The sequence below is a fragment of the Aegilops tauschii genome, chromosome 7, assembly GCF_002575655.3.
Source record: "Aegilops tauschii subsp. strangulata cultivar AL8/78 chromosome 7, Aet v6.0, whole genome shotgun sequence".
Lineage (NCBI taxonomy): Eukaryota > Viridiplantae > Streptophyta > Magnoliopsida > Poales > Poaceae > Aegilops > Aegilops tauschii.
The window spans coordinates 407,474,387-407,497,777 of record NC_053041.3 but is presented as its reverse complement, the minus strand read 5'-3'; the positions used below and the strand labels follow the sequence as shown (position 1 = coordinate 407,497,777).

The following is a 23,391-nucleotide window of genomic DNA, read 5'->3' as shown; positions in this document are numbered from 1 at the left end:
GCCCAATGACTTAACTATTTTTAGGCAGTCTGAGGTGCAACGCCGGCCAGGCGTGTAGCGCCTATCTATGAGTCGTTGCACAATGTAGTGTGGCGCATTCGTGTCGGACGTCACACAAAAAGTCAGCCGCATGAAATAGTTTCACGGGCAATTCATTCTGTAATTTGATTTCGTCCACAGGTTAAATTTGTCAAATTTGTCACCATTTCCTGCTCTGCGCTTGGAAGCTGGACACAGGGAAACGGAGTTATAAAGAAGGTGACAAGCGACGGGTTCCCAGGACATGAAGAAGCGCGTCTGCCTCGAGCTCCGGGAGCTGTTAACACAAGCAACATCTAGGAGAACACCGCGATTAGTTTTTCATAATGGCATTGCCGCAGTTTTGCCACTCCAAGTCCCGGGTAAGGTACGGAGTATGCTAGTACTAGTACTATAGTCAAGTGCAAAAAGCAAGTTGGAGACATGCTTGCGAATTGGGGGGCATCATTAGGCGGCGTACGCAGGCCCATCCCACATGAATGATCCATGTTTTGGTGTGGCTGCATTGCAAGCCTGCAACTAACAGTGATCATGCCTTCTCGCCTCTACCCTGCATGTGGCAAGAGAGATGGTTGGAACCCCATGGTCCATGCCGAGCCGGCCGTAGGCCAAGCAAAGCATTCACGCTGAGAAGAAAGAAAGAAAGGAGACTGTAACCGCCAACTGATGGGCCGTGGAACGGGGAAGCCGGAGAGCAGGCAGCCGCGTGCTTTTGCTTTGCTCCGAGAAAAGTGACCGGCCGCCGATGGCCTAGCTAGCTACGTACCCCAAAGACTGGCCGGCCATCCGCGGTATCCTGCGAGAAGCATCAGGATGTACTACGCACGGTCGCTTTTGATGCGCAATGGCCGGTGGCTCTGTGCCTCAGCTTTCCATGGCGAGACTCCGGTCAATCCCAAAAGAAAAGGCAAAAAAATAAAAGGAGACTGTTGATCATGTCGTCACGGCACGCAGACCAGCTGAAATAAGAATCAGGGAACAAAAACAAACAGAAAGGTCGGTGTTTTACTTCGCAAAACTGCCGGCTGATTTTGCTCACAAGAGACGAACGATCTTATCTCCGAATTTGCTCATAAAGGAGTGAAAATTATTTTTGAATTCTCTTGGATGAAGCAAGATTGGTGAAAATAATACACTGAACTCAGAGCCTGAAGGCAGAGGGGCAAGCAAGCTAGTCAAAGCTTAATTTCGTTTGGCTTTTCTTTCTGAACTCCTGCTTGCCTTGTCTCCCGCTCCAACCTCCCCATTTCTCGCAGCAAATCGATGATACGTACAACTGCAAACTAACTTAACCGCCACATCTATATATAGGACCGGTCTCTCATCTGGTCGCACCAAGTAAGCAAGCAGTACAGCAGTAGCCCCACAAGCTCCCTCTAGCTGCCCTGTCCCTGCACCGAGCTGAGAGAGCAATGGGGCCGAGCAGAGGCAGCCTGGTCGCCACTGTGGCGGTGCTCCACCTGCTGCTGCTCGCTCCGAGCATGGCAGCGGCGTTCAACTACGCAGACGCGCTCGCCAAGTCCATCATCTTCTTCGAGGGCCAGCGCTCCGGCAAGCTGCCCCCCGGCAACCGCATGCCGTGGCGCGCCGACTCCGGCCTCGCCGACGGCGCGCAGTACAATGTACGCTTTTTCTCGCTCCGTTGTTCGTGTGTGTGAGTCACCGGGTCCGGGTCCGGCATTGACCTCGCCGTGTGTGCTTTCAGGTGGATCTGGTCGGCGGGTACTACGACGCGGGCGACAACCTCAAGTTCGGGCTGCCGATGGCCTTCTCGACGACGATGCTGGCCTGGAGCGTCGCCGACTTCGGCAAGTTCATGGGCGCCGAGCTGCCAAACGCCAGGGCCGCCGTGCGCTGGGGCGCCGACTACCTCCTCAAGGCCGCCACTGCCACCCCCGGCGCGCTCTATGTCCAGGTCGGCGAGCCGGGACGCGACCACGCATGCTGGGAGCGGCCGGAGGACATGGACACGCCCCGCAGCGTCTACCGCGTCGACGCCAACAAACCGGGCTCCGACGTCGCCGGCGAAACGGCCGCGGCGCTGGCAGCGTCCTCGATCGCGTTCCGCCGCTCCGACCCCGCCTACGCCTCCCGCCTGCTCCACGCCGCCATGGAGGTGTTCGACTTCGCCGACCGGCACCGCGGCTCCTACAGCGACTCCCTCAGCTCCGAGGTCTGCCCGTTCTACTGCTCCTACTCGGGCTACCACGACGAGCTCCTGTGGGCGGCGTCGTGGCTGCACCGCGCGTCAAACAACGCGTCGTACATGACGTACGTGGAGGCGTACGGCATGCAGCTCGGCGCCGGCGACGACGACTACTCCTTCAGCTGGGACGACAAGAGGGTCGGCACCAAGGTGCTGCTCTCCAGGGGGTTCCTGCGGCGCAAGCTGCAGGGGCTGCAGCTCTACAAGGCTCACTCCGACAGCTACATCTGCTCGCTCGTCCCCGGGACGAGCAGCTTCCAGGCTGGCCAGTACACGCCGGGAGGGCTCATCTACAAGGAGGGCGAGAGCAACATGCAGTACGTGACGACGGCGACGTTCCTGCTGCTCGCCTACTCCAAGTACCTCAAGTCCAGCGGCGCCACCGTGTCATGCGGCGGCGGCGTCGTGTCGCCGGCCGACCTGGTGGCGCTGGCGAAGCGGCAGGTGGACTACATCCTGGGGAAGAACCCGGCGGGGAGGTCGTACATGGTCGGGTTCGGGGCGCGCTACCCGGAGCGCGCGCACCACCGGGGCGCGTCCATGCCGTCGGTGCGCGCGCACCCGGGCCGCATCGGCTGCGACGCCGGGTTCCAGTACCTGCACGCCGGCGCGGCCAACCCGAACGTGCTCGTGGGCGCCGTGCTGGGCGGGCCGGACTCGAGGGACGGCTTCGACGACGACCGCGGCAACTACGCGCAGTCCGAGCCCGCCACCTACATCAATGCGCCGCTCGTCGGCGCCCTCGCCTTCTTTGCCGGAACCACCAGGAAGTAGCTAGGGGGTGTGCGTTCCCGTGTAGTGTGTCACGTGTGACGTGTGTGTGGATCCGATTGGCATGTGACAGAGCGGGAGCACCATGGCAGACAGCAGAAGCTGTGTGAGCTGAGCTCCCCCGTCACCTGCGCCCGTATTGTATTTGGCTCGCTGGTAATCGTATCGTGTCGCGTCGTATGCAGGCTTTCTTGCTATCTGCCTGAACTGCTAGGTGCCAATTATCAAAGTATATTAGTGAGGTCTAAATCTACCAAAAAATACTTGGCTTGATGAAATTATTTTAAGTCCAAATAAAATATTATCTTGTGACTTATAATTTATAACTGTAACTCATCTTTGATTTAAATTGGGGTTTAAACTACAAGTATGTTATTTGTATTTCCAAAATTAATGAAAATTTTATTGCAGCTTCCTAATATTATTGGAATGCTAGTCAAGATATTTCACAACGAGAAATTCTCTCAATTTAATAGAACTTTGGTCTATCATTTAATTGTTATTGAGAGTTGAAAATCATTTGGGGAGTTTTGTACATTAAAAGTTCATGAGAAGTTACAGGGGGGCTTCTAACATACAGGGGAAACTATGATAAATATTTCAAGATTTCTGAAGGGCATACATTAGTGCATTTATTTTCTTGGTGCATTTTACAGCATTTTAGGAGGTTTTGAGTTATTCGCAATTTCACGATTAAACAAACAATAATACTCCCTCCGTTTCTGTTTAGTCTGCATATAAGATTTGGTCAGAGTCAAATTTTGTAGAAAAATATATCAACGTCTACAATATCGAAGTTATATATTATGAAAATTAATTTCATCATGTATCTAATAATATTGATTTCATAGTGTGAATGTTCATATCCTTTCCTTTTTTTGAAAAAGGGGGACTCCCCGGCCTCTGCATCAGGTGGATGCATACGGCCACTTAGATAAATAAAATAGGTTCAACAATGTCGAATAGTCGTAAAAGAAAGCAACGTCGAGCTCACATAGACCTCGACACGAAAACAAAAAAAGGCCATAAAGCCACAACCGGCTGGCAGTAATAAAGGTAGGAAAACTAATTGCCTATCCTATTACATGACCACCATCCAAACCGGTTGAATATATCCCGCGCTACCATCTCCCACCGGACAGATCCAGTAACCAAACGCTCCCTGGCCTCCGTCGGAGTGAGTAGGGACCACATACGGATCAACGCCGTAGCACGGAATACAACCTGCAAAAAATGAATAGTAGTTATTCTGTTAAAAGCCAAATTATTTATGCAATTCCAAATTGCCCATAACAACGCACAAACTCCTACACGAATGTGTCTAGCTGTAACGGACTCTATCCCATCCAGCCACGTTCCAAATAACGACCCGACCGGACTCGGAGGAGTAATGTTAAAAGCAATTTGCACTGAGCGCCACAAAATTCTTGCCAACGGGCACTCAAAGAATAGATGCTTAATGGTTTCATCCCGATCACAGAAACTACACCTAGTAGATCCTGTCCAATTGCGCTTAACCAAGTTGTCCTTTGTTAGAATGACCTGTTTATGGACAAACCACATAAACACTTTGATTTTTAAAGGAACTTTGACTTTCCAAACATGTTTGGAGTTAGGAATGACACTCGAGTTAATAACATCGATGTACATCGATTTAACGGTAAATTGTCCAGACCTAGTAAGTTTCCAACACAACTGATCGGGCTGGTGCTGTAGCTGAACCTCCATCAGTCTACGCACCACATGAAGCCAAGCTTCCCATCTATTACCAACAAGCACCCTCCTAAACTGAATATTAAGTGGGGTGGCCTGCATAATCGTTGCCACAAGCGCATCACGGCGATGCACAATACGATACAGAGTTGGGTACTGTAATGCCAAAGGTGTCTCACCAAGCCAAGTGTCCTCCCAGAAGCGAGTATCGTTACCATCGCCGACTATAAACTTTGTTCTATTAAAGAAGGCTGTCTTAACTCTCATAAGCCCCTTCCAAAATGGCGAATCAGTTGGTCTCACTGTCACCTGTGACAAAGTTTTGGATTGCAGATACTTGTTACGAAGTATCTGTGCCCAAGTCGCATCAGTCCCAACTGATAACTTATATAGCCACTTACTAAGCAGGCATCTGTTCTTGACCTCAAGATTCTCGATACCCAACCCCCCTGATCCTTGGGACGACAAATAATATCCCACTTGGCGAGTCTATACTTTCTCTTAAGATCATCACTCTGCCAAAAAAATCTTGACCGATAGAAGTCCAGCCTTTTCCTAACCCCAACTGGAACCTCAAAGAAAGATAGGAGGAACATCGGCAAACTTGTGAGCACCGAATTAATAAGAATTAACCGGCCTCCATAAGACAGAAGTTTGCCCTTCCAGCAACTAAGTTTCTTTTCGAACCGATCTTCGATACATTTCCACTCTCTGTTCGTGAGCTTACGATGATGAACGGGTATACCTAGGTAAGTAAAAGGTAAAGCCCCTAATTCACAACCAAACAATTGCCTATAAGCCTCTTGTTCCTCCTTGGCTCTACCAAAGCAGAACAACTCGCTTTTATGAAAGTTAATCTTTAAACCGGATAATTGTTCAAATAAACACAACACCAGCTTCATGTTTCTCGCTTTTGCCAAGTCATGCTCCATGAAGATGATTGTATCATCAGCGTACTGCAAAATGGACACACCCCCATCAACTAGGTTGGGCACCAAGCCACCTACCTGACCGGCGTTCTTTGCCCTGCCTATGAGAATGGCCAACATATCGACTACAATGTTGAACAATATAGGGGACATTGGATCTCCTTGCCTCAGGCCTTTGTGTGTCTGAAAATAATGACCTATATCATCATTTACTTTAATTCCAACACTACCTTTTTGCGTAAAGGATTCTACCTGGCGTCGCCAGGCCTCATCAAAACCCTTCATGTGTAAAGCCTGTTGAAGGAAAGGCCATTTGACTTTGTCATACGCTTTTTCGAAATCCACTTTGAAAACAACCCCATCCAGCTTTTTCGTGTGGATTTCATGGAGCGTTTCATGTAGGACCACAACACCCTCAAGGATGTTCCTGTCCGGCATGAAGGCAGTTTGGGTAGGCTGCACAACAGCATGCGCGATCTGTGAGAGCCTATTGGTCCCGACCTTGGTGAAATTTTTGAAACTAACATTAAGAAGACAGATTGGCCTGAATTGCTCAATTCTCACAGCCTCTGTTTTCTTAGGAAGAAGGGTGATCGTTCCAAAATTTAGCTGAAAAAGATGAAGCTGCCCAGCAAACAGATCATTGAACAAAGGCAACAAATCTCCTTTAATGATAAACCAACATTTCTTATAAAACTCTGCTGGAAATCCATCTGGGCCCGGCGCTTTGTTATTTTCCATTTGTGAAACGGCCTCAAATACCTCTTTCTCGGTAAAAGGAGCCGTCAGAACATCATTCTCCACAACTGTGAGCTGAGGAACATCCTCAACCCTGGACTCATCCAGAGACACACAGTTATTTTCTGGAGGGCCAAACAACTGCTTATAGAACTCAGTAATGTACAATTTTAGGTTCTCCTGTCCTACAATTGTACCCTCATCTTGCTCAAGCTGAAAAATCCTCTTCTTTCGATGCTTACCATTAGCAATCATGTGAAAAAATTCAATGTCCGCGTCCCCCTGGACTACTCTCCGGACCTTGGCCCGCAACGCCCACTTCAACTCTTCTTCCCTAAGAAGTTCTTTCAGCCTCAATTCCGCGTCCAGCTTGGCATGAAGCTCCGCGACTGGCAGAAGCGTGGTTTCTGCCTTTACATCCAGGGACTGAATAGTTCATATCCTTTCCTACAAAGCTAGTCAAACGTTGCAAAGTTTGATTTTGACCAAATCTTATATGCGAACTAAAAAGAAACAGAGGGAGTACTGCACACACGGACGTGTTACGGGCGTTTTACACGATCTTCAACTAACTAATCTTTCTCCCCCACCTGATTTTTAGCCGGGGGAGACCCAGCCTTCCCTAATCTTCAATTCTATTGGTCCAATTTAGTTAGCCCCTGCGTCTAGCATTGCTCTTAAGCAAATTGTTAGAATTAAACACACATGTTTAATTGGAAGGGAATCTCCCCTTGTTAACTGCCATGCCTGATGGCAACCGACACGCCTCTCCCTTCGCCCTCTGTATCGTCGCGTCCCTACGGGATGTATATATTGTAATAAACCCAATCAATGAGAACAACGATTCCACTACTTGTTAATTGTCTCTCGCTTACTTTGCAATACGTTATCAGCACGCTCCCGGCAGAGCGATTCTATCGGCGCCTGGCTACGACCTCGCTCGCTCGCGAGTTCAACGACCGCAGCCCTCGGTTCGGCGTGGTGGCGCCTGCTACCGCGGCGGCCATCAGCCCGGCGAAAACGCTTCCAAGCGGCAGCCTCAAAACTTCGCGCCTCGCACCCTCGTCGCCAGCCGTGGCCACGCCCGCCCACGCCGTGGCCGTTCCTGGCCGCGTCGGCGCTGCTCCCCGGCCTCCCCAGCCGCGCCCTGCGCCAGATCGTGCCCATGCTTGCATGCTTGCTGTGCTGCCATGGAATAGCCAATCTAGCACTTTCTGTGTGGATTGCTGACCGGCGACGGATAGAGCGAGATGCATCAGATCTTGGTCTGACGGGGGGCCTGCGGTGCTGAGATGTGGACCTGCATGCCTCGCGCCATCGCCATCTGGCCGCGCGGGCCGCCCCGCGCCTCGGTCGCGCCCGTCCGCTCGGCCGCCACACTGCCGCGCCGCCGGACTCGCGCCCTCCACGCCGCGCCCCAGACCACGGCCTCCGCGCTGCGACGCGCCCCCGTGCCCGGCCGCCCGTCTGCGCGCCCTCCTGCCCATGGCCGCGCCGCGCTCAGCCGCGCCCTTGCGCGCGCCTGTCCTGCACCCGTGTCGCGGCCCCCTGGCTTCGTGCCCGTGGCGCTCGCAGAACACGCCGACGCCAACGCGGGCCGAAGCAGCCTCGCGGAGAGGTTTTACGGCCGCACCATGGCCGCCATCGACCACCGCGCCAGGACTTGAGCACCGGCCAGCCGATCGAGGTCGTCATAATCGACGACGACGACGAGGCCGCGGCGCTGCCGTCTCCAACCCCTGCGGTTGTTGAAGCCGAAGCCAGCGATGTGGTTGTCGATGCGGACACTGTCGGGCCGTCGCGCCTGCCGTCCCCGCCGTCCCGCTGGAGAGTCCGCAGTCGAGCAGCCGCTCCAGCCGCGCAGCAGCGGTGCTCACGCTCGCGGATGGCGCCTACAACGGCGTCGCACCCGGCACCCACCTCCGCGGTGGCTCCTCCTCCAGGACGAGCGCGGCAGGAGATCTTCTCATCGGTGATACGGCCGGTCAGCCGGCACTGGGGGGTCTCCGCCGGTCTCCGCTCTGGATTTGGGATTGAAGTGACTCGGGAATCCGTAGACCTGTTTATTTCATCTAGTCACTCTCCCTTATCTACTCGGTTTGACCAGGCCGAGGCTGCCTTACGTGGCCATATGCATGCGCTGGGAATTTAGGCATCCAGCATAGCATGCCACGTTTTGCTTATTTGCACATTTGTTTCAGCAGATTAGCATCTACTCCCTCCGTTCCTAAATATCTGTCTTTCTAGAGATTTCAAATGGTCACCACATTCGGATGTATATAGACATATTTTAGAGTGTAGATTCACTCATTTTGTTCCGTATGTAGTCACCATTTGAAACCTCTAGAAAGACAAATATTTAGGAACGGAGGGAGTAGACCAGTGTGACTAACATCACTTCTAGTCACTGTTTTAGACCTGTTTATTTCAGTTTCAGTATTTTTTTTGTCTAGTAACTTATATTCCAGAACATATGTGTGATGTGATATATTTCCATGTCCTACGTGTTGAAATTATACATCCACAATTTGCAATTGAGATTTTTTTAATCTCTTGCAAGGTTTCTCCGTTGAGTGCGAGGTATTCCGGAATATTTCTATGATGTATTTATTTCCATGATAACCACATGTCGAGATTAATACGTCTATTTGCAATTGAGATTTTCAATTTCTTGCAAACACGGATGCAAAATTCAAGGTGATTTCTTCAAATTGATGCTTGAGATCACAAGATAGTCGTATAGATCTACTGCCTACGCAGATTATCAATGACTACTGTTAAAGCCTACATTTTGTCATTTTGACATTATGATTGCTTTACAAAGTGCTCTCCCACATATGTTACTATGTTGTGACATAAGGCATTACGAGTGAGTATCTATTGATTTCATCAGATTATACTCCCTAGTGCTGCGAGATTACTCCATTTTGGAGATTATCTTTAAAGTGACATACTTAGCAATTTGAGATTCACACTAATGGTTTCAAGCTAAGTTCTTGAAATATCCATTAATTTTGCAATATTCATTACAACGGTAACCATGATGGTATTTAATTTACTGATAGTAAATTAATTATCTTTGGTAACCGATGGCTAGAGAATTTGAGGCATTCGCCTTCACTGGCCACCACTGCCCTACCTGGGCCATGAACATCATGATTGCTCTTGTGTCTCGTGGGATAATGTGTGGAATTCAAGACCTGTCAGATTCACCTACGGTTGGAGTCACACCACTAACAGAATAAAAATGTTGCCTTATGCATCATAAGGCATTATATCGATCCAGATATCAACATCTGCTTATTCTGTATTAGCAATCCCTGTGATACAAAGGACCTCAAGAGTAAAGGTTTGAAGCTCACTTCAACCTTCAACCCCGACATCACCGAAGGTGACGGGACCCTTTGGGCATGGAGAACGTGATGGTTGAATATGTCTCAACCGACATGTTTGGAGACTATGAACAGTCTCTCAATCTCCTCAGTGGTCAATATAATTTATGTCCATTTACGATGTTGTAACAACAACATAAGTATTGTTGTCATCATATATTGTATATCACAATATATTGTATCAGCACTTTGATACAAATTCATTTGTATGTATTCTATATATCCGACAGTGATTTTCTTGAGAATCTTCATGTCTATATATAGATTTCTACGGGAGTCAGTCCGATGAAAAATGATATGTGCCTTGTGGGCATATGCACCACAAACTCTATACTCAGGGAAGTCCAATGTTTCCACTCTCATTGAGAGAAAGGAGATATTTTAAAATCCCTAGACGCGACGAGGTATTTGTTGGCTCAACTCGAGTCACATTTACTATCCCTGTGGGTACTCGAGTAACGTCGGGATGCTTTATTGCTTCCCAGGTTTAACTCGTACCCTACTAAACTATGGAGGTATTCGTTAAAATAGTTTTCATAGAGAAACTTATGTTGACAAGAAAGAGAAATACATTCTCTTTACCATATGCAACGGATATGGCAAGCACATTCTCCATGTATCATCTGGATTGTACTACACATACTACAAAACCCGTAGCACATGTTGCGCCCAAGATAGTTTTCCAAAATGTCTTGTACATGAAAAACTTGGCATACTCGCCTTGGTCATCGAGACATTGGGTTGAAACCGCAACTATTAGCAATTCCAATAGTTTATGATTATTATGATGCTAAATTCTAACACCATTTGGATTTTATGTGCACTACAAGTGACACAGGGAAGCTAATTTTAAGGCTTGCACACCTTAAAGTCTACGCTGAACCACTCAAACTCCTTGAATGCATCAAGTTGAGGTAAGTGGCTCTTCCCATCCATTGACTAGACTATTCAGGTATTCCATGGTTCTAAAAGACATATCTATATGATGGTCTTAAGTGTGTGCTTTATTCACACGAAACCATTGGCTCATTATCCTGACATCGATTTCAAGCAAATCGAATGGATAACATTGCATAATTCTCCTTGAGTGCCTTCTCTATGGCCCTTGGATTGAAGTTTAGCAATTTGTCCTAATGTCTAGACTCAAAATGGTTTGGTAGAATCTTACCCGAAGAGTTAAGCTCATCGCATTATCTTTATTTTGGAATTGCAACTTACCAACTTTACGTTGGAGTCATACAGTTTTACACGCTCATGACAGAACTGCATAATATTATTCCCCTCTATCTTTGATATATGGATATCTATCAAGTATTTCCCATCTGCGGTAATTCGGTTGCATACCGATATCACCACCCGGCATACATCATTGGCCCCTCAACATATAGCTGGGATCTATGTGAGGAATAACTATATTTCCGTCATACCTCAAGCTCCTCGCATGGGGAGTTATTCAAGGCCAGTATGCTGATTCAATGAGGAACATTTCCAGGCATTAGGGGGAGATTTCAAGTACCATAAAGAATGCCAGGAAATTAGTGGAATGTTCAACACATTTCTGCCACAAATCCACGTACTCAAAGATCTGAACCATGAGTTCAGAAGATTTGCAACACATTGCAAATAACCTGCCAGATTCATTTACTGACTATAAAGGTGTCATACAATCCTACAATCTTGAAAATTATGTCGGAAAGAGTGGAGGTACCAACTAAAACCACTCAACTCCCCATTCAAAGCAACAGGGGGAGAAGTACGGCAATAGTAATCAGGATTCAGCTTCTCGCAAGCAAGGATATCAAGGCCCGTGAATCAGTAAATGCAAGTCAACTTCACGTTGACAGACACCTGATGGGTAGTATACACCCAGTGGACGGGAAACCTCCACCAACCCAGGTCATAGTGCACAAAATGACCGGGACATCGGAATACCTGACTCAATCGCATTGGGAAATCGCGAGCAGTCACTATGGGTAACGATATTTCCATCAACTATATATTGATATATAGATTCTGGAGAAACATATAACCAGAAGTCTACAATTGTCGACATACATTTCTCAACTAGATTGAAAAAACCTTTCAAGTGATTCAGATCCAAAGACCATGGCCATGGCAAAGTGTGAACAACACTCGGACTGAACTCAAGCAAAGGGTATAATCTATCTAGGTAGAAATAATCTTGCTCAATAATGAGAAGGTATTCATAAGCAATACCTACACCAGTTTTCTTCTGGAAATAGAATTGAGAACAACGAGGTGGTGAAACAAAGAGCAAATATTGTAGCACAAGGGTTCACGCAGATACCCAACTATTCTCCACAGGTGGAATCTCATTCCGATAACTTATATAATTGGCAGTTCAAAATCATCTATCTCTGCAGTTCATAGATGTAGTGATTACATATCCATGTAGATCACTAGATTCAGATATAGATAGTTCCCAATGGAACCTCAATTCTGAATCGAAGTACAAAATGCAACATACATTGTGTAAACTCAATAAGTCACCATATGACTTATTATTATCGTCGGTACATTTGGTGCAACCGACGTAGTGAGTTCCTTATTCACAAGGATTACTCCTACAATGATGATTATCCATGTTTGTGTGTCTGCAATGACGACACATGTAATCATCTAAATGACGGAGTTTAAAATGAAGGATTTGGGTAAACCAAAATACCGCTCGTTACTACAACTTGAGCACCTTCATTCATACATTACGGTATACTATGTTGTCTATATCCATAATATATTGGAGAAATTCATTGTGGACAAATCTTATCCATCCATAACTCTCATGGTAGTTTATTCTCTAGACATAAAGAAAGATCTATTTAGACCAAGAGATGATGGAAAAAAGGATATTGGGACTCAACGTTCCATAATGCCATTGGATCCACCAAACACAATTGGTTGGAACTCAAGAATATCTATCGAAATCTCCAAAGGCATCAAACATCTTGTCCTGGGTTTTTAGTTTCACAGAAATGTGAACACCGATATCATTGGATACATCGATTAGATCCCCACTATGTCAGATCGTAGAAAAGCTTAGTGTTCATACTAGGTGTGGTAGCCCTCTCATGAAGAGTCTTCCAAACAGACCTCTTGGCTACATCCATCAACCATTATCTCAAAGATAATGTTGCTTGTGTTGCCTGGATGCAAACAGGTTACGTAATAAGCAATATCGCTATATTGCATATCTTGCAAGTCAAATCATATGAATGATTTGTTCACCAAGTCTCTACCAGCTTCTACATTCCAGAAATACATTCATGGAATTGGTATGTGATGGCTTCAGAATTTGCAAGAATTAGGGGGCGTACCTTCCTGAATTGTTCCTGTTCAAAGCATCATATTATACTCTTTTTTCCTTCATGAGTTTCCTTTAAAGGTTCTTATAAAGGTTTTTGATGAGGTAATATCAACATAAGATCATATGTCATACTTTCTGTTTTCCCCACCAGGTTTTTTAAGATAGTATATATGACATATTTATTGTCCTCTAAACTCTGTGAGTTTTCTCGTATTAAGTTAAAAGAGACAATAACCATTATATGTTGCATCATTTTCTCCTTATTTTTCCCACTCGGTTTGAAGGAGTTTTAGCAACATATTCTACACTACTCATATTTTTCCCACAGGGTTTTTGGAGGAGACTCTTTCGAGTTGATGATACTACATGGACAAGCGGAGATTAGGGGGGGTGTTAGAATTAAACACACATGTTTAATTGGAAGGGAATCTCCCCTTGTTAACTGCCATGCCGTTGCCATCAGGCAACCGACACGCCTCTCCCTTCGCGTCCCTCTGTATCGTCGCGTCCCTACGGGATGTATATATTGTAACAAACCCAATCAATGAGAACAACGATTCCACTACTTGTCAATTGTCTCTCGCTTACTTTGCAATATAAATGATGCTTATGCAATGGTGTTGATGCACAATCAACTTTTAATTTCTATTTAATAAATGAGGATATAACATCATTCAATTCGGCATGCGTGAGTATGGAATACTTGAGATATGCATGCATGGAAAAAAGAGCCGAGAAGTAGCTACATGCAAAACTAAACGAGGGGATACGACCTCTTCCAATGCCAACATGCTTAGATGGGGTGTACAATGCAAGGTGTTTAGGAGAGGTGCTTGGAGAAATAAACCAGGTTTTTCTTAAGCACTGGTGTTTATTTGTACAGGGTAGACGCTTAACTAGGCGTCTCTTCTGTAGAAATAGGCACCTGTGCTTCAAAAAACCCGGTTTATTTTTCTAAGCACCTCCCTGGCATCTAGCATTGTACAAAACCAAGTGTATTAAATGGCTTAGCAACTCAAGTCTCCAATACATGGGTGCTAAGTTTTTGGGTGCTAACCTTTCTTCATTTAATTAGTTGTAGACTCAAAATTATCCTTTCACCTAGGTCACGTGCTTAACACCGTTTCTTTATGAGGTCATCAAAATATTCTCTCTCTCCTTTTTAATTAACATGTCACATCAGGTTTTATGCCTACTTGGCAGCCTTAGCACCTGTATATGGTGAAGCATTGGGAGGGGCCTAAAATACTCCTGAAACGCCTTAGTGTGTGAGAAGTATCATATGTTTTGAAACTTTGCCCAGTGTTCTGATTTTGATGATACACATGCACTATTATAAGATGATTTGAATATTTTAGTATGACTACTTGTGAACTGAAATGAGTGAATAAACACATTAAAATATAAATATAACACATCGTACATACATCAGATTTAGAAAAACGTTGTTCTAAAAAAAAGATACAAAAAAATGTTAGTACACACTAAATGTACATCTACTCCTACTCCCTCTGTCCAAAAGTATCTTAGGCCGCACTTGGATTGAGCGTAAAATACTTCCTCCATTCTCAAATATAAGTTTTCTTAGAGATTTTAACAAGTGACGACATATGAAGCAAAATGAGTAGATTTATATTTTAAAATATGTCTACGTACATTTTTATGTTATTGTTCATTTGAAATGTCTAAAAAACATATACTTAGGAATGAAGTAATACGGAGGTGTTTTCTTTACAGGTGCAACTTATCGGCTAATGAGCAATTTTTGGCCGGAAACGGAACGACCAACCGAGGCATGTATTTTTTCCGAAAGTTCTGTATTTTTTACACGGAGGTATTTCAAACGAAAACGCTGATACAAACAGGCCCTTAACTTTAGCACAACTTACAAAGAAAACACCTAAACTTTATCTCAAGACTGATGACCCAAATAGAACATTCTAAACTTTATCTTTTTTATGTACAGCAATAAGATGGAGTACAATGCATTAGAGGGGTTATTATATCAGTTTTGCTAAAGCACATAAGTATTGTACATCTAAGTCCTTGTCATTGTTCTTACACTGAGATTCGTGTGGATATTTTTCTTTTCTTTTTTCTTTTCCTCTTTATGCTTGATTCACTCACTTAAATGTGCAATAACTAGAGCACATCCATATCACATAAATTGTCAGCCTGTTCCACTAGAACGCAAGAGATGCACTTTGTTTTGAAGTCACGAGCACTGCATGATACACAAGTTATTGAAAAGGACGGCGCAACAGTACACGTCTCGGGTGTTTATCAAATAACAAAACAGAAGAGTACCAAGTCTAAGGCTATAGAAGTCTTACAGGGCAAAAACAACACACGCTCCTAAACGCACTCCATCAAAGTTAACAAATCCATCACCTAGCACGACGAAAAATGCAAGGCAAGGGACAAACTAGTAGGGCCGATAACGCCGGTGGCTTCCTTCGCCACCTCGGCCACCGCCATCCCGCCGGTCACCACGTCGCGGAGGGGGTGGAGGCGGCATTCCACCAGGTTGTTGCCTATCAACATTAGTAACACGTTGTCAAGGAACTGAAGATGTGTATGCATCGACACTAGTATGCAGAAAAAAAGTCTTACAGAACATAGCCAAGGCGACCATCAGGGAGCACCATCGGCACCATCCTCATTCCAGCTGGTGCTGGTCCTCTACCATAGATCATAGGCTGCAAAAAAAAGGATGTGGGTAAAGCCAAAGAAATACATAGCATGGTACTCTACATGAGTTATTAACTTGTGATGTCTTACCTGGTTGAATCCAGGGCCGCCACCATAGGCACCATATGGGTCTCCCATGTAGCCACCATAAGGTGGAAGAGGATAGCTGGGAGCTCCACCAGGCTTGAACGAGTGGTCAGGTTTCTTATCACTCAAAGGTTTGGCCATGGAAACTTCAAGCACTTGCCCTGTATTTCAGACAGCCACCAATTAACCGTGGTACTGCTTGAACAATTTTTCAGGAGTAGCAGTTCATGCTAGAACAAATCTAATTTTACCACGATAGATATTCCTTGAGATCTAAAACCAACAACTAATTCCTCATGAACTGTTAGTACTCCCACATAATCATTACATTCATTCATGTCAACAGAATCCAACAAGACAAACTTAACGCTACAACACTAAACTTCATTTGATAATGAAATGACAAGATAAAAATTACCATCGATTTCGTATTTTTCACTTCCTTTAACTGCCTTCAGTGCACTTGATCTTTCAGCAAAGTGAACAAACCCAAAATCCCTCTTATGCCCGGCCTTAGCAGGCGGTAAAACAATTTTTGTGACCTCTCCATGAACTTCAAAGAGATCCTTAACTTTCTCTTTAGAAACATTCTCCGGCAGGTTCTTCACATATATAGTCTTCACCTGTGAAGAAAATAAGTGTTACAGATGTTCAGCAGAGTTGAACAAAATCCGATGTAGTAATCTGGATGTAAATTATAGGTATGAAAACAAAAAATAACAAGACAATACAGCCTTAAATATAATGGATATTTCATCCATCACAGAATGGAGTTTGCATAGGCTGGGCTGATGTAAATGAAAAAATGACTTCAAAGTCAGGATATTATGTTAGTGCAATCAACAACTTCTTGCATATGCTGCAAAAAAAAAAAGAAGTTGCTGCTGATTCCTGACGAGATGTACATAAGATGAAGTCAGACTGCAGTTATGACTTTCTTTTTCTGTGCACAACAAATTATGAGCGAGGATTATTCAAATCTAATGCACAATACTTGAATAGCTATTGTAAGCCACAAAAAGAACCAGGAAACATCAATCACGTCTAATATACTAGTATCTGTTTGGAAAATTATGCTCCAGTAAACCTTAATGTGAAAAATGGTACGGTAAGAACGTTAAAATTAAGATCCAAATAAGCCATGCTCCCATAGTTCCATTGTAAGCGGCTTCTGTTTGTGTATCGAAAATAGCAGAGCATAAAAACACAAGCAAGGTACTTCTGTCACTAAATTAGTCAATCCAACTATCAATATAAGCAGGTCTTAATAAGGATCGCTGCTTCAGATTGTAATGCTACACAACGTACATTGAAATACAATGCTATGCTTAAGAGTTCAATTCTTCATGCAGTGTCTACCTGAGCAGCAGATGAAGAAGAATCTGATGATGACGATGATGAACCCTTAGGTTCAGCCCAGCTAACAGTCAACTGGCTTCCATCAACCTTAAAGTCTGGTGATGACAATTTCTGCCTGGCATAATCTGCGCAAGCATGGTTATAGTACTCAACGAAGAGGAACCCACGGTTACGGCTTGGGTCATGCAAATCCTGCAAGGCAGTTTCTATTAGCAAATCTGGAACCTCCCTACCACAAAACAAGAACAGATTACAACCGCACCTTGAACATCTCAATATTCACGACCCCTGGCCCCTTCCCTTTGATTATGCTCGTCAGCTCATCCTCACTCAACCCTTTGGGTACATTGCCAACAAATAACCTGTGCTTGGCCTGGGACAATGAGCATCGCAGTGTTCTCCCCTGCACAGAAGTATCCATTGTTATGGATCAGAAATCACTCTTATCCACAGTATCCTGCAAAGATAACACATACTACCTTGTGGTCCTTGTCATGCAGTTCTTCGATAGCACGCTGCGCCACGTCCTTGGCAGTAAATGTGACAAAGGCAAATCCTTTGTTTTCCTTTGTTTCCTTATCCTTCATCAACCTCACCTGTTAACCATCGCACACATCACATAACATACTCCATGTTACAAAGCAAATAACCAATATGAGAAGGCTGTTAGCTTTCAGCACCTCAAAGATTTCGCCCAATGGCTCGCATAGCTCGCGGAGGTCCTCCTCGGTGGTGTCTCGGGGGAGGCCCCCGACGAATACCTCCGAGCCCTGCGGGGGTAGTGCGAGGAGCTCCTCCCACTTCATCTTCTCTTCTTCGTCCTCAGGCTCATCACCCTTCTCCATCTCGTCACCACTTGCCGCGGCAGGTTCGTCACTGGCAACCGCCATACCGGCGTCCTCCTCCCGGCCATCTCCGTCGCCATCGCCCTCCACCTCGATTTGAGGCTCCTCGGGCTCCTCCTCCGGCTCATCAGAGTCCTCACCACCGTGGCGGCGGCGGCGGTACCCTTCCTCGTCGTCCATGACGTCGTCGTCTCCCTCCAGGTCCACCTGCTCCTCCGGTTCCTCCGACGGCTGCCGATCCGACATCCCAAAACCCTAACCCTAGACAGAAACGAAAATCCCCGAACCATCAGGTATCGCCCGCGAAATCCCGCAGAAAACCGCACGAATTCACAGTGGAAGATACAAATCGAACACGCGTGGTACGGATCTGACGGCGGGGGATCGAAAATCGGTACCTTTGACCCGGAAAAAACCTAGGGAAATTGAAAAGCGCGGCATGATGCGAGAGGTAAACAGTAGTATAAGATTAGCAGCAGTAGTAGTGGGAGGACGAGAGGATTCGATTCGATTTGATTTCGATATATGTGAGTAGAAGGAATTATTGGAGCAGAGGAGGAGGCGAAGCTTACTGGGGAGTGGAGTTGTGTGGGTAGGGGAATTTGGCTGGCTGGCTTTGGGGGGGGGAAGCTGCTGCTGCCGCTGCCTCGCGCGGTGAACGGAGAGGGTAGGATGTGGGGGCTTTCGGGAGTGTTTATAGCTAGGGCTTGGAGTGCTCGCCAGCACTGCCCTTGGATTTTTGGTACGGTGTAATAACCGGCAAAAGAAAATTGTGAAAATAATAATCAGAGAATTGGCCGTTTAAAACCTTGAGATGGCTTATTGGGTTTTCAGGATCTCTTGATGACAGAAATAGGAAAATTAGAAGGTTTGATGCGCATTTCAATCCTTGTGAAAATTACACAAGGTCTCACATGATGTAAGAATCCTTGAAAATTAGGTCAATATATAGATACAATCCTTATGAATCGAGTATCTTCATTGCTATGAAACACTAAGCCCCCCTCCTCTCGCAAACTAGCCGGCCGTTGCCACCCTCCTCCCGATCTCTCTCTCTCTCTCTCTCTCTCTCTCTCTCTCTCTCTCTCTCAGGTCGCTGAGGTGCCCATGGGCCATCGACGGGGAATCCTATACGGGGAGGCGGGAGGTGGTCGTTGGACCGAGTGCGGCGGCCAAGGTAGAGTTCCCTGGTCGAGCAGCTATGACGTTCGCCTCTATGGCTGGTGGGTCAGCGTGACCGGTCTCCGGCGTGCTCTTAGGCGATGGTTGGTGGCGGCGGTTATGGATCTGATCCCTGCCCAAATCCATCGCAGTGTGGCCCTTGGCTGGCTGGAGACGCATGGAGGGATTGGTGAGGGCGGTTGACGGAACTCGGTCGGCGTTCCGGCGCGTGCATGTGTCTTCACGACGAGGCTCTGCGTGGATCCAGTCAGCTGCGGAATCGGGTGGCGCGAATGCCGGTGAAAATCGTTCTGACTTCGGTCATGACGGCGTCTTTTAAGTCATTTCCTTGTCGAGACATCGTCGTTGTGATCAACATCACCTCGCTCGGGATGCTCCAAGGGAAACTCTAGGTCTGGGCCTCCTAGATTGGATGATCTCAACGCCTTTGGTGCCATTTTCCCTCCTAAGGGCATCATTTTGAAGCAGGTGCTGGCTGGAGAGGCCAAGAGGTAGAGAGGTGTTTTATCTACCGCACCAACGGCGGCAGGTCTCGGCGGCGTGGCACAGTGGAGTCTCGGGGGGAGACGCATGTGGATGAACGCACACAGGGTGGTGGCGATGTCTGGCGTCATGGTGGCGTTGACGACAGTTGGGCCCGACAAGGTCAATGTGTTGATCCCTCCTGAAGATGGGACGACGAAAGTTGGTGGCGGCGGATTCTAGAGTGTGCGCATGCGATGCGCGTTGAGGGTCTGCTAGATCGATTGTTGCTTTCGACTCCCAGTGGGGTGGCTTGGCGAGGCCACCAGTTTAGATGGTGTGTGTTGGTGCGAGGTCAGGGCACGTCATTAAGCTAGCATGTGTTGATGAGTGATATTTTTACACTCATTTCACCTTTGTTTAAACCGAGATATTTCAATTAAAAAGAGACATTCGCTCCGATATTGGTACTAATGACTAATGAATGCAAAGGATTCCACAAATCCTCTCTTTGATGTGTTTCCACGGGAAATGGGCTAAAAAGGGAAGAAATCATGTGTGGAAATGAAAATGAAAGAAGAATGGGCGAGGAAGGAATCACCAGGAGACATCTGTGCGGAAACAGCAGAAAAGATGGTGTTCCATATGGTGTGGATTCCGAGGCAGATCGTCCAACCCAACAACTTTCGTTAAAGGGACCCCATCGAAATGTGAACAAAGAGACGAGCACGGAGCACAGAAGCCAGAACCTCTTCATCATCATCCTCATTCGCAAACCCTAGTCGACGCCATCTCCATTGCCATCTCCACCACCACCATAGTGCTCATCCATCCCATTCATACTTGTAATAGTGCATGGCACTAGGCATCCATTGTAAAACTTATTGCAATCAATCAATCTCAAGATGTGTTCTTCATTGTTTTTCTTCCCGCGATCTGATCTCCATGTGTGAGTAGTTCGGTAAGGTATGGGTTGAGGCATAAGTCTTGCAACCCGAGGTATTTGTTGATGGGATCAATGTAAGACTTTGATATAACGTCCCATATGTGTGAAATAAAATTGTTCCGTGAAAATGTCTCTTGTCTTGTTCGTGATCTTCATCCCTAGAGGTACCTAGGATCATGGAGATCGAGCAACGGCGAGGCTCGGAGCAAGGAGACCGTGAAGTGTTATATTGAACACCGGTGACGGTAAGGTTTAGTAGGGTAACATGGATCATGTCCTTGGGGAGAAATGAGGTGTAGTCATTAAATGCCCAAAGCTCTTGTCTGATTTCATTATCTTAATTATCGAGGTAACCCCGTGCGACGGATAGGACCTGCGGTAGGACAACTGATTCTTGATGCAGGACTCGTGTCGGTCAAGATGTTATTTGGACACATCCCCCACTTCGATTTGTAACAAGCACATCTCGACGGGTGACTTCCAGTGCAGAAACTAATATCATATTTGGTCTCATCGCAAATACAAGGTTGTAAGCATACGACCTCATACCCGTACCTCTTTTTATTATAAGTGTTTGAATCACTATTTGCTTGTTGATCCGGTCAAAAGCTGGATTTGAGACTTGATGGAAGCTTGCTAGAGACCATCGCGTCAAGGGAATCTTCTTCTCATGGGTTCGATAATCCAGGTGTGGGATACTCTTTTCTGTTCCAATACCGGATCAATAAAAAAGAGATATCAGGTGTAGCGACGGAGGTCACTAGGAAGAGGCCGGTTGATCAATGTATTTGTTTTTTAGGCTCCGTCGATACTATAAGAAAGATGGTTGTGTGCATCGTTTGATGAAGAGTCCGGTGGTCTCAGCCTCCTTTTCGGGAAAAATGAAACACTAACTAATTGTATGTGCATTGCAATGAGGGCATACACATTCTAACGGTTTAACATCAATCATGTCTAACATATACCTTTAGAATACTCATATATATTAGGTGGTATTACCGATCCGATTTACCATTAAATAATTCCTCCTCTTCACCAACCCATCCATCTTTCTCTAAAAAAAACTTGGTTAACCCGGAAGAAATAAACACAGTGTATAGAGGGAATGGAGGGAAGGATGTGTTGGGGAACGTAGTATTTGAAAAACTTTCCTACGATCACGCAAGATCTATCCAGGAGAAGCATAGCAACGAGCGGGGAGAGTGTGTCCACGTACCCTTGTAGACCGAAAGAGGAAGCGTTTATCAACGCGGTTGATGTAGTTGTACGTCTTCACGGTTCGACCGATCTTAGCACCGAACGTACGGCACCTTCGTGTACAGCACACGTTCAGCTCGACGACGTCCCTCGTACTCTTGATCCAGTTGAGGCCGAGGGAGAGTTCTGTCAGCACGACGGCGTGGTGACGGTGATGATGAAGTTACAGGCGCAGGGCTTCGCCTAAGCACTATGATGATATGACCGAGGTGTGTTTCTGTGGAGGGGGGCACCGCACACGGCTAAGAGAAACTTTGGTGTGCCTTTGGGGTGCCACCCTCCCACGTATATAAAGGGGGAGGGAGGAGGAGGCCGGCCAAGGTGTGGCGCGCCCAGGGGGAGTCCTACGCCAATTAGGATCCCCCCTTTCCTATTCCCACAAGGAGAAGGGGGGAAGGAGGAGGAGAAGAGAAGGAAAGGGGGGCGCCCCCAACCCTAGTCCAATTTGGTTTGGGCTAGGGGGGCGCGCGCCACTCCTTGGCCTGCCTCCTCTCTTCCACCACTAGGCCCATGAGGCCCAATAACTTCTCGGGGGGGGGGGTCCGGTAACCCCCGGTACTCCGAAACTCATCTGAAACGACCCGAACCATTCCGGTGTCCGAATGTAACCTTCCAATATATGAATCTTTATCTCTCGACCATTTCGAGACTCCTCGTCATGTCCGTGATCTCATCCGGGACTCCGAACAAACTTCGGTACATCAAATCACATAACTCATAATATCGAACGTCATCGAACGTTAAGCGTGCGGACCCTATGGGTTCGAGAACTATGTAGACATGACAGAGACTCATCTCCGGTCAATAACCAATAGCGGAACCTGGATGCTCATATTGGCTCCCACATATTCTATGAAGATATTTATCGGTCAAACCGCATAACAACATACGTTGTTCCCTTTGTCATCGGTATGTTACTTGCCCGAGATTCTATCGTCGATATCATCATACCTAGTTCAATCTCGTTACCGGCAAGTCTCTTTACTCGTTTCGTAATGCATCATCCCGCAACTAAACCATTAGTCACATTGCTTGCAAGGCTTATACTGAGGAGCATTACCGAGAGGGCCTAGAGATACCTCTCCGACAATCGGAGTGACAAATCCTAATCTCGGTCTATGCCAACTCAACAAACACCATCGGAGACACCTGTAGAGCATCTTTATAATCACCCAGTTACCTTGTGAAGTTTGATAGCACACTAAGTGATCCTCCATATTCGGGAGTTGCATAATCTCATAGTCATAGGAACATGTATAAGTCATGAAGAAAGCGATAGCAATAAACTAAACGATCATATTGCTAAGCTAACGGATGGGTCTTGTCCATCACATCATTCTCTAATGATGTGATCCCGTTCATCAAATGACAACACATGTCTATGGCTAGGAAACTTAACCATCTTTGATTAACGAGCTAGTCTAGTAGAGGCATACTAGGGACACTCTG

The 23,391-nt window shown here is 46.4% G+C and overlaps 2 protein-coding genes across 4 annotated transcripts; one reads left to right on the top strand and one right to left on the bottom strand.

The window, feature by feature from the left end:
• The first annotated feature begins 1,363 nt into the window (after window positions 1-1,363).
• Window positions 1,364-3,342, top strand: LOC109742248 (endoglucanase 19). Its single transcript, XM_020301335.4, has 2 exons — window positions 1,364-1,661; window positions 1,745-3,342. Exons 1-2 carry the CDS (start codon window positions 1,452-1,454, stop codon window positions 3,017-3,019), a joined length of 1,485 nt encoding a protein of 494 aa, XP_020156924.1. The 5' UTR covers window positions 1,364-1,451; the 3' UTR covers window positions 3,020-3,342.
• Window positions 3,343-15,338: 11,996 nt separating this feature from the next.
• Window positions 15,339-18,814, bottom strand: LOC109742243 (heterogeneous nuclear ribonucleoprotein Q). 3 transcript variants are annotated; one of them, XM_045232055.1, is made up of 10 exons: window positions 18,668-18,748; window positions 18,494-18,511; window positions 17,931-18,356; window positions 17,730-17,846; window positions 17,513-17,653; window positions 17,251-17,442; window positions 16,310-16,514; window positions 15,895-16,052; window positions 15,727-15,812; window positions 15,339-15,647 (listed from the first exon to the last, which is right to left on the bottom strand). In XM_045232055.1, exons 3-10 carry the CDS (start codon window positions 18,339-18,341, stop codon window positions 15,539-15,541), a joined length of 1,419 nt encoding a protein of 472 aa, XP_045087990.1. In that variant the 5' UTR covers window positions 18,342-18,356; window positions 18,494-18,511; window positions 18,668-18,748; the 3' UTR covers window positions 15,339-15,538. The 3 variants fall into 3 exon arrangements, with proteins under 3 accessions (XP_045087990.1, XP_020156920.1, XP_020156921.1); XM_020301331.4 differs by lacking the exon at window positions 18,494-18,511 and having other exon boundaries at window positions 18,668-18,814; XM_020301332.4 differs by having other exon boundaries at window positions 18,494-18,764.
• Window positions 18,815-23,391: the final 4,577 nt, after the last annotated feature.

Excerpts from the sequence above, each read along its gene's own strand:
- LOC109742243 (XM_020301331.4), bottom strand. The coding sequence starts at position 18,341 with ATGTCGGATCGGCAGCCGTCGGAGGAACCGGAGGAGCAGGTGGACCTG. Across the intron at positions 17,847-17,930 it reads CATTGGGCGAAATCTTTGAG|GTGAGGTTGATGAAGGATAA; the intron begins GTGCTGAAAGCT and ends GATGGTTAACAG. Across the intron at positions 17,654-17,729 it reads TGCATGACAAGGACCACAAG|GGGAGAACACTGCGATGCTC; the intron begins GTAGTATGTGTT and ends ACTTCTGTGCAG.
- LOC109742248 (XM_020301335.4), top strand. The coding sequence starts at position 1,452 with ATGGGGCCGAGCAGAGGCAGCCTGGTCGCCACTGTGGCGGTGCTCCAC. Across the intron at positions 1,662-1,744 it reads CCGACGGCGCGCAGTACAAT|GTGGATCTGGTCGGCGGGTA; the intron begins GTACGCTTTTTC and ends GTGTGCTTTCAG.